Source organism: Suncus etruscus, chromosome X (genome assembly GCF_024139225.1).
Source record: "Suncus etruscus isolate mSunEtr1 chromosome X, mSunEtr1.pri.cur, whole genome shotgun sequence".
In the NCBI taxonomy this organism is placed as follows: Eukaryota; Metazoa; Chordata; class Mammalia; order Eulipotyphla; family Soricidae; genus Suncus; species Suncus etruscus.
Window position 1 is genome coordinate 25,584,045 of NC_064868.1, and position 11,635 is coordinate 25,595,679.

At 36.8% G+C, this 11,635-nt stretch overlaps 1 protein-coding gene across 1 annotated transcript; it reads right to left on the reverse strand.

Annotated features, from left to right (window-relative positions):
* Positions 1–207: 207 nt before the first annotated feature.
* Positions 208–1,590, reverse strand: LOC125998790 (DDB1- and CUL4-associated factor 8-like). Its single transcript, XM_049766858.1, has one exon. It carries the CDS (start codon positions 1,588–1,590, stop codon positions 208–210), a length of 1,383 nt encoding a protein of 460 aa, XP_049622815.1.
* Positions 1,591–11,635: the final 10,045 nt, after the last annotated feature.

The window sequence follows — 11,635 nt, forward strand, 5'->3', positions numbered from 1 at the left end:
GCAAATTTAAACAAGTTGCATTTTTCATTTCTATCTAACCTCAGATGGGACAGAATGCTGGAATAGGCACGACACATTTTAAGATGGCAGGCGTAGTGTGAGATCTTCACCTTCTTTGGATATATCAGTGGTAATGGAGGACTCGTCTGCATATGTAGAACCAGGGATTCCAGCTCCATCAATTGCTCCACAATGACGCAGATGATCTTAGGATCTTAAGTGATGCATAAGACCCCAAATCATGAAGTTTTCAAAATTACCCCTGTGGCACACGTAAAATGCATCACGTTGTTGCTTATTCTTTTTCATCAGGATCTTCGTTCCTTCAGGGTCAGTAGTAACTGTGCTTGAGGGTCCCCAGATCTTGGGTGTCACATCTAGGCCACAGCTCGCTATAACAGGTAGGTGAGGGTGGGGTTCAACGCAATTGATGGTAACTCCCTGATCCCCGTGAAAGCACTGAACAATCTGGCTAGATGACTTCTCCCAGAAAAATAGATGTCCACAGTCACTGCCACTCACAACAAACTGACTTCTGGGCCCATAGAAATTGACACCTTTAAATGGCAAAGTATTTCGATGCCCCTTGTATCTTCTCACATACTGGGCTTCATCACAGCCATTAGTATTAAAGAGATAAATATCTTCATCATTATAACTGGCCAAGAGCTCAGTGCCATCATAGCTATACACCAGGCTTGAGATGCTTGGCTTAATTTTATTGGTGCACAAGTGCGGAGGACAGAATTTCTTAAGTATTCCATTATTGACCCTTTGGTCCATTTTTCTGTGGTCATATATTCTTACAACCGGATCTTGTCCACCCACTGCAAACTCGTGAATGTTGTTAGGATTCACAAAGATCGTATAGAGCCTCACTCTATTCCGCTTCTTTTTTAACACCAGCAGTTTGGAAGCTGGCTGATCCAGCCGGAGGTCGACATGATAGACTGTAGCATCTTCACCTGATGTGAGGAATCTGTGTGGGCAGTTTGGCACTAATGCCAGACTGTGGGCAGCTGCTTGGTGCTGAGCCACACGTCTGATGGTCTGGCAGGCTGGGGAGGACCAGAGCTGTGCCACCCGAACCTGGCCATCTCGGCCGCACATGGCCATGGTGGTATCCCCACTATTTGGGAGGAACTTGGCCTGGTAGACATTACTTGTGAAGCCACTGTCAAAGTTCAGCAGGGCACGCTGCTGCACCCAATCCCAGATGATGACTCTCATGTCATCGCCGCTGCTTGTCAGCCAGGCCCCACTCTCATTAAACTGCAGGGTGCTGACGCCGCCCACGTGGCCTTTCAGCTCCCTCTGCAGCTGGAAGCGCTGCAGCAGCGCTCTGGACCCACAGGCCTCGGAGACGAAGTTGGCCCTGGAGCCCAGCTGCCGGTCGCGCAGGGCAGATACGACCTGCCAGCGGGGGCGAGGCAGGGGAGAAACCTCCGAGGCCACCCAGTTCTCCAGGGCCTCCTCCCGCTCCTGCTCTAACTGCCCTTGTGGGACGTCGACGTCTCTGGACCTCACGAGGTCCTGAGACGATGAAGCCTCCTCCTCTTCCACGTCATTCGCACCGCTCCTATTGGACATTTTAAATGCTCACGGTTGTCCCACTCCTCGTAAGAACCGAACTTCTCAGACGTTGCTTCCCTGTCACAAGGTACAGCGGCAATGGCCGTTGGGCAGAATCTCGCGAGATGAGACTGTGGCCAGGAGCAGTATGGATACTGGTGAGGGTCAGAAAACCTTGGCCGGATGCACTGTGACGTTTTGAAATGATTGTATTCTGTCTGGCACTTACATCATAGTATACTGCCAGGGGTTGGACATGGGAAGCATAAGCTGTTTTGGAAAACATTGTCGTTATAATCGTGTTCACAAAATGGCAGTTGTTTGGCAAAACAGATTTTTATAAGCCTTCGTATTATTCTTAAAATAACCTTGCTAATTTATTTATTTGATTGATTGTTTGGCTTTGGGGCCATATCCAGTGGTGCTCAGCGGTCACTACTGGCTCTGCACTCACAAATCACCCTGTAGGTTATAAGGGATGATGTGAATTGAACTGGGTACCTTCCATGGTGTGTCATGCAATCAAATTCCATACTGTTGTAACATCCCGCAGGCCCCCTCCTTTTATTTTTTAAGTCTTCTCCTTTGGCTACACCTAGTGCTGCTCAGGGCTTCTTCCTGCTCTGTGCTGGAGGAGCTAGAGGGGCTATTATGGGTGCCAGGAAGAGAATCCTTGTCTGCCTTTGTACAAGGCTAGAACCCTAAGCGCCAAAGTGTTGCGTTGTTCCCTCTATAGATTTTTAGAGTATTGGTATACATGAGGGACTAACCCTTATGTTAACACACAGGTTCTACATATGAATTAAATTTATTTTGCTATGAAATTTCAGTCTTTTTCTATTACACTACTTCCTCTCTGAGTAGTTATTCATTGGGCATTAAAATAACCTGAAGGACAAAATTGAATGGTCAATCAGGAAATTAAAATAGTTATTGAATACCTAGGAAAAATAAGGTGAGAGCCTCAATGGAGAGAAAAAGTGGTTAGAATCTAGTCCTTCACATTCATATGTATTGGTCTATGCTCTATCAAAAAGATATCCATTGACATGTGGCTCTGTCATTAATGACTTCAAAATGTCAATTGTGTATCATGGTGACATCAATAATTGAGAAAGAAACCACAACAAATATAGTTTAGTATAAAAAATATTTCAAATCTTACATTTCAAGATGCTTGTTATCTTTGTTTTTATGGTTCATTAAATGCATGTATGCCTGGTTTAAATTCAAAATCTTTGTGGTTCTACCCCCTTATCAATTGCAAGAACAAGATATGTACCTTTATTTCAGAGACATAGAACTCCTTAGTAAAGATATTCAATTAGTGATGATTTCCCTCTTTATCAGTGGTAAACAAAATTGGTATATGAATGATTCTTTCTCAAGGGACTTTGGAAAAATGCTACTAACTCAGACATAAATAGACTCATAAGTGATGTTGTCTCCTGGACTGTAACTATAATAAGAATATAGAAACATTCTAAAAGTCGTCTGTTCACTGTCACTCTGTACCTGAAATCCAACTGTGAAGGGCTTTGTAATTCACAATAGTTTCAATAAATATTTTTAAAAAAGTAGTCTGAGAGATATTTAATTAGATGGTTGTTAAGTTGGTATAGTCACAAATAGTGACTCCAGACAGTGTTAGAAAGATGGGATACTTTACTATGTGAATCAACAGAGTGGCAATACTTAAGTCAGTGGCAGTCACAGTGGAGCAAAACTCAAGGATAAAAAGAGATTCAATGCATCGCATTTCCCCGTCTGTCATATAAATGTTTAGTTTGTACACAGCTGATCTGTGTTCAATCTCTGGCATCCTGTATGGTTCCTGAGAACTGAGCCAGGAATAAGCCCTAAGCACCTACTAGGTATGCCCTTCAAAGGGGGAATGTTGAATATTTTCAATCGACTTTGTTTCACAAGATGTACAAAATCTGCCAAATACAATTTTCCATTGTTAGACGCTTGTTAGCTCATTTTTTATTATAGCTAGTTATCCCTTTTCTAGATTAACATTTTGAGTATTGATTTACATATTATCATTTTATTTGCAGACAAATATGACTATTTGCTTTTGGTCTTGTTCAATATGAGAATTATTTCTTGATAAGAAACGAATCTGTTTATTTTGTAATTAAGACACAGAAATTTGAAACATATTACAATCATTTAGAAGCACAATCCCAAGATTTTTTTAAAAATATATTTAAGCACCATGTTTACAGACATGATGGTAGTTGGGTTTCAGTCATATAAAGAAAAACCCCCTTCACCAGTGCAACAAAACCATCACTAATGACCCCATTTCCCTCCTCCCTCCCATCATTATGAGAATTAAATTGTTTATATATTTGTTTTGTTTTGGGCCACATCTGGTGATGCTCACTCAGGGATTCTTTTTGGCTCAGCACTCAACAATTACTCCTGCTGATTCCTGGGAGACAACATGGGATGCAGAAAATTAAACAGGGTAGGCTACAGGCAAGGGAAATTCCTTATCTGGTGTACAATTGCTCTGCATGTCCCCCTCCACATAATTTAAATTGGAGTCTCTGTAGTCGTGTTAAAGGGCATATGTAACAATCCCAGAAATGCTAGATTCAGCATTATGCAGATCTTGGGCTACCAATGTGTTAAGCTTTGCCCAGCAGCCTTGGGGCACCAGGGCCAACACTGGCTGTGGTAGTGGGAGAGCATGTGGTGCTGGGGATCAAACTGAGGGACTTCAACTTGCCAGATATGTGCACTGTTCCATTGAGATATCCATCCTACACACTAGGTTTTTGAGTTTTTTTGTTTCTTTTGTTTTTGGGGGGTGAGGGGTTCAAAATGAGCATCCAGTAGTACTCAGGGCTTACTCTTGACTGTACATAAGGATCACTTGGCAGTGCTTGGTGATTATATGTGGTGTCTTTGGGTCAAACCTGTGCAGGCTACATATAAGTGCCCTATGTGCTGTACTATCACTCTGGTCTTAATTAGGATTCTTAAATATGCTAGAAATATTATGTATTTGTGCAATATTATGTAAAATATAAATAGTAAAATATTAATATCAATAGTTTTGTTAATATATTATCAATATATCATATTGAAAATTATATCATTAGTAATACATAATAACATAATTAATATAGTAATAGTATTGATATAATAATAAACATTATGTAGTAATATATTCTTCTGGTTTAGAAAAATCTAGACTTTTTTTTTTGGTTTTTGGGCCACAACCTGTGTTGCTCAGGGGTTACTCCTGGCTGTCTGCTCATAAATAGCTCCTGGCAGGCACGGGGGACCATATGGGACACCGGGACTGGAACCAACCACCTTTGGTCCTGGATTGGCTGCTTGCAAGGCAAACGCCGCTGTGCTATCTCTCCGGGTAGAATTCTTTTTTTAAATAAATTTTATTGTGACCAAAGTGGATTCCAAATCTTTCACAGTAATATTTTAGGTATATAGTGGCATTGAACCCAGGGCATTGCCACCACCAATATTGTCCTCCCTCTAACTTGGTTCCCAGCATGCATCCCATATCTCTCTCCTTGGCCTTCGGGTTGCTAGTATAAGTGTTTCCGTCTGTGTCTATAAGTTGTAGAATGGATATTGATTCTGTTGTCACTGGCTTTGGATTTGCTATTTAAAACTGATCCTTTTTTTCTACTAAATGTTAATAAAACTGTTTGGTCTTGGTACCATACATTTTTCCCCTCAATTTATGAGGCAGAACAAGATGATTCAAGTTATGTGGTTCTGTTTTAGAGAAATAAAAAGAAAAAGAAAAATAAAACAAACAAACAAGAACCCCCCCTAAATGCAAAAACAAACAAACAAAATAAATAAATAAATAAACCAGGAAGAGTCTATCTACAGGGTTATAAAATATCAATTTAAGAGAAGAGAGGACATAAGAAAGAATAACATCACAAAAAGACTTTGTATCCTCCAGAAGTTCTTGAGTTTCTGATTTATTTTATTTGTTTACACTTTGCTGACCCTCACTGAATACTTAAACTTAGCACTTTCCTCCAGGATCATACTTGGTATTATCTTAATTATTATTTATATGTATATATGTAAACATATACATCATTGGTCTATTTCCATCACCTTTCTTTAATTTGTATGTAAACCAAGTATGTTTTAATCAAATGCTGATCATGTACTCATTTGACATGTTACTGTGTTCTAGACATTTTATTATAGTCTCTATATAAATTTGGTAATTTTGTATATTTGTGCTAGCTGCTGTAAAGGAATTTTTCTCCCCTACTGATAAGAGTTTGAAGGTACTATCATTATAATATCACTATAATTCAGTGTTGAAGTTTGTAATATTCAAAAGTCCTGATGACCTGAAACTGTACTTCATTTTCTTTCTGTTTCTATATTTATTTTTAATTGACAAGCTCCCAGGAATATCTTAAATGAAAGATAAATTACAAAACTATTGTCCAACTTGTAAGGATTGAATTCATTCTTTAATTACTTAACCTTTGAGCTAAGATAGGAATCTTGGCTTTTCAGCCATATGGAAAAGGCAATGAAATAGTATTGTGACTACTTTAACTTTTGTACAGTCTGACTTCTCAAAGATGTTTGCTCTTTATTTCTTCACCATCTTATTGGCATTCTGATTACATGTTGTATTCTTTTTGTATTTTTAAGTTATATGTTTTAGTGGGAATGCTTTTGGGTATGCAGTTTACTATACAGTATACTTTTGGGGGATTTTGTAGTTCTTATAATATTGGCACAGTAGCACAACAATGCTACACAGCCATTGTTGGCAAAAGATTGTGAGGTTCATATTTAGCCAGACTTCTGCTGTGTGTAAACTTTCTAGGACAAAGACAACACATAGAACTTTCTCTTGAAAATACTGAAATTGATGGAAATTTTGAAAGGATTATATCTTCAATAATATATAGGAAATCACTGTTAGTTTCCAGCAGCCATTAAAACCATTTCTTTGTGAAAAGATCTATCATTGCCATGTTCACCCTCTTTTTTGCCATTTTATTGTTAGCTTATATATGTATATATTAATATATATTAAATTTATATTTTTATAAATTAAAGTAAGCATTTTAAATGTAAACCATAAAAATATAATAATGTAGCTAAGAAAAACAAACTTGAACAAACTTTGCTGCCTGAGAAGGAGATGGCCTATTCATTTTTACCTCCAGAAAAAATGCTAGAACCAGCTCAGAAAAAAACGTGAATAAACTAACTATTATATGCCAGGCTGTGCTTCTTTGCTGAGTCCTTAATTGCTCTAACCACTTTTGTGAAAATAACCTTTATGTGACAGGCACAGTTCTATGGGCTGGAATATAGACATTTCTCTCCCAGTTCAGACCATTCTCTCCCAGTTCACAAAGATTTCAAATTTCTGTGGTAACAATTATATGATAGTGAAATATTTGTATACCTGTGTGATGACTTATTGGTAAAGACAATAATAATAAGTTCCAAAGGATGAAAGGATTGACTGCCAACAACAAATCTATGGAAAATTGATATGTCTTTTCTCTTTTGAATTACGAAGTGCTTATCAAGCCTATTCCAAGTCTAATTCCTCCTTTTCTCTCCCTTTGTTTCCTAAGAAAATTGTATCATTTCAGGATTTTCTCTATTACTGCATGTCTCATATATTAATAGACTCTACAAATTATTTAAATAAAAGTCATCAGAATAAATGACATGTACAAATGTGAAAAAAGAGGTGAAAGCAATCAAGTGTATCTTTAAAATATCATCAAATAAATTATAATGCTTTATGCATTATAAAAACTTACATGCTATTCCCATTTAATATGAACTGAAATTTATAATTCATGATGGGTTAATTATTATAATACACAATACATTGAATTCAAAATTTCTCAGATTGAACATTCAAGTAAATGTTAGTTTTATGAAATTAACTCATAACATTACTACAAGTGAAAGGCTTCTAGAGTATGATGTTAAAATAATTTTCATTAATTTTAATATTTTGTCTAAGACAAGTTAGATATAATAGTAAAAGCCTTTGATTATTTAAAAAGAAATAAAGAATGAAATATAAGAATAAGAAGGAAAGAATAAAATAAACATTTTAACAGAAGTACAGATTCAAACAAATCCACTAACAAATATTTATGAAGCTAAGTTATTTTTTTGTTTTGTTTTGTTGGGGTTTTTTGTTTGTTTATTTTTGTTTTTATTTTGACCAAGTGAATTACAAATCTTTCACAGTAATATTTTAGGTACATAGCAACATTGAATCAGAAGCATTCCCACCACCAATGTTGTCCTCCCTACACCCCTGTTCCCAGCATGCATCCCAGATCCCCCTCCTTTACCCCCCAGCCTGCTGATATATGTGATCCCCACTGTGTCTAGCTTGTTGAAGATTGGGTATCGATTCTGTTGTCGTTGGTTTTGGATTTGGTGTTTAAGTCTTTCATTTTTTTTTATTTCTACTTAATTTCCATACGATGGTTTGGTCTTGGTACCCTCCATTATACCCCCCTCAATTTGTGAGGCGGAACAAGATGCTTCAATTTATGTGGTTCTGTTTGAAGAAAAGAAGACAAAAGGAAAAAATAAAATGGGGCAAAATCAAACGAGCAAAAAATGGGAGGAGACCTTCTAGAGGCTATAAATATCTATTTAAGAGAATAAAAGAAAAAAGGTAGAAAAACTTAACAACAACACAAAAAAATCTAAAAACTCGTAAAGCATCACAGCAATAAAGACAGCAACCACACAATAACATGGTCCTGAAATAAAAACAAAACAAAGCACACACACACACAAACACACACACACAAAACCACAAGGAAAAAAAGCAATCCTTCCTTCCTTCCTTCCTTCTTTCCTTCCTTCCTTCCTTCCTTCCTTCCTTCCTTCCTTCCTTCCTTCCTTCCTTCCTTCCTTCCTTCCTTCCTTCCTTCCTTCCTTCCTTCCTTCCTTCTTTCCTTCCTCCCTCCGTCCCTCCCTTTTCCTTCCCTCCCTCCCACTGGTAGGAGGGAAGACTCAGCCTGACTGGTGAGAATTAAAATTGCTACAGAGCCAAAGTGTTTAGATATTAGGTAACCTGCTGAGTTTTATTTCCACAGGCAAAGTTGAATATTCTTTTTCTTTTCTTTCTTTTTTTGTTTGAAAGTACTTTCCTTAAAAATTTTAGCAGACCTTTTTTGTGTTCTCTTTTATTTCTATTTTTTGGGGGATTACACCTGGCAGTGCTCAGGGGTTAATTCTGGCACTATGTTCAGAAATCTCTCCTGGCAGGCACAGGAGACCATATGAGATGCTGGGATTCGAATCACGGTCCTTCTGTCTCTATTATTTCTTAAAGCAATCTTTTATAGTTTTCTTTCTATATGTCCTTCACTTTTTTAGTGAAGTTGACTCCAAGGTATTTAAATTTCTGTGGTACTATTGTAGAATGAGATTTTTAATGCCTATTTCTTCTCTATTATTTGTGTATAAGAAGGCCATTGATTTTTTTTGCATTAATTTTGTAGCCTGCCACTTTGCTATATGCATCTATTGTTTCTAGAAATACATCCTTAATGGAAATCTTACATCACCCCACAATTATTATTTGAATGTTTTTATAATCAATAAAGATACAAAAATTTTATATCAAATACTTGGATCTAATGGTCTAATTATCATTATTTCCCCCTAAATAAATAAAAATGGGATTTGGAATTTATTATAATTATGCATTTAATATTTTCTTGGAAAATTAGTATACCAGTAATGATTATGGCATATAGAAAGATCAAAATATGTCTTAAAGAAGCCAATTTCTGATAGATAAGTTGAAAAGGTAGTAGATGCCTTTACCTCTCTTCCCGTTGTATATATGTTACCTGGGAAGGAACAAAGGAAGAAAAAAGTGACAATTTATCCTGGTATCTTGTATAAACAAAGGGCCATTTTTCCTCCAGTTACACACTATAATGTGAAAATAGTACTAAGATTTTCTAAACCAATTTTCTTTTCTTAATTATTTTATTGAAAACAATGTAAATTAAAAGTCTTTCACAGTTGTATTTCAGGTACACAGTGACAGTGAGTTAGGGCCATTCCCACCACCTGTGTTGAATTCCCTCCACTATAGTTCCCAACATACATTCCATACCCCATTCTTAGTCCCCTGGGCAGCTAGTGTAACAGGTACATTTTTATAGCTTGTTATAGTTTGAGTCTCTTGATTCTATTGTCATTAACTTTGGTTTGGGTATTTAAATATGACCATTTTTTATTTCCATTCAATGCTTCTGAGACGGCTTGGCCACTGAGTCTCATCCACTTTTTTGTCCTTTTTCAGTTTGTATGAGGACATAGAAATATGAGATATAACAAGATGTTATATGTTCTATGGTTCTGTAAAAAAGTTGGAGCCCCTATCTAGAAGCTATAAATAAAATTACAACAAGAAGAAAAAAGTGAGGGGAGATGTGTTATTTTCTTGCATAGGCACAGTAAACTTTGGGGAAATTAGAAAGGAAATTTCTTTGGTCTAAGAGATACAGTGTCTTTACCCTTGAAACATACTGTCATAAGACTGACTCTTCATCACTGTATTTAGGTTCTTTGTCCCTTCCCTTGGCAGCCTTGGTTTATTTGTATTGGCAATATGTCAAGGCTTGTTTCCCTTTATCACTATTGATTTCCTTAATTTATACATATTTTTATTTTGTTTTAGGTTTTGGGGCCACACCCAGTAGCGCTCAAGGGTTACATCTACCTCTATGCTAAGAAATTTCTCCTGGCAGTTTCAGGGGTTCATACGGAAGGTTGGAGATTGAACCCAGGTCCAACACATGCAGGGCAAATACCCAACCTGCTGTGCATTCACTCAGCTCCATATAGATACTTTTTAAAGTTACATTATAGCCTATGTTTATTCTCAAAAAAAAATTGTGGGAGTTGTGATGAGATTAATTCTTTATTGTGATGCTGATTGATTCATTCACAAATTCCATTAAATTCATTGAACAACACAATGTGAAATTTTATGGTAACCAAATTATATCTCCAAAAAGCTAAAAATAAAAATAATGGTAGTAACTGTTTCCTCGTTATCAGGGTGTCATATTAACCTAAGCCGGAGCAGATTAGTGCCAGGGTGGCATTTGGAACTCCCCCAAGAATAGTTTGACTCGGGGCCGGGAAGGTGGCGCTAGAGGTAAGGTGTCTGCCTTACAAGTGCCAGCGTAGGACGGACCGCGGTTCGATCCCCCGGCGTCCCATATGGTCTCTCTAAGCCAGGGGCGATTTCTGAGCTCATAGCCAGGAGTAACCCCTGAGCGTCAAACGGGTGTGGCCCAAAAAACAAAACAAAACAAAAAAACAAAAAAAAAAGAATAGTTTGACTCTTGGTGCTGATGCAGAAAACTGTGCTGATTCTAATGTTGGGATCCAAGGTTTGGGGTTGGATGGTCGATGTCTAATGTATGAGGATTAAGTCAAGTCCCAATGAATTTGTGTCATATTTTAAAGTTACATTTTATATACATTTATGAGTAAATATGTATAATAATATATAAGGCTTATGTTATCTTGGTTGGAATCTGAAGTTTATACAACATGATGGCCTTATCAGTAAAATAATTTGGATATATATTTATAATTATGTTTATATACTTTTAATGAGAAGACCAATCACAATGAACTAGAGCCTTATCAATTCTAGAGCCTTATCAATTCAGTCAATTTTTAGAGGTGGCTTTCACTATTTTCTAGAAATGCTTATAGATTTTTTTGTAAAACTTATTCTAGAAAATAGTACAACTCTAAGCAGTCCAGAAAACACGGAAACTTTAACGAGAAGATACTAAAACTTAAACTTTATTATTCTCATAAGAAAGTTGCTATTGTATATACAGTATGGGTAGCCTAGTATATGATGAAGCTTGTTCATAGCAAAAGTATACAATTCTTTTTCTCTTACCTATTTTATTTCTATTCAAGATGCCCTTACAAAATAGTAGAGACTTGTTCTCAGTATTGTTTTCCTTAGAGAAATTTTTCAGAGAAGTTATTTCCC

Coding starts and splice junctions, on each gene's coding strand:
- LOC125998790 (XM_049766858.1), bottom strand. CDS start 1,590: ATGTCCAATAGGAGCGGTGCGAATGACGTGGAAGAGGAGGAGGCTTCA.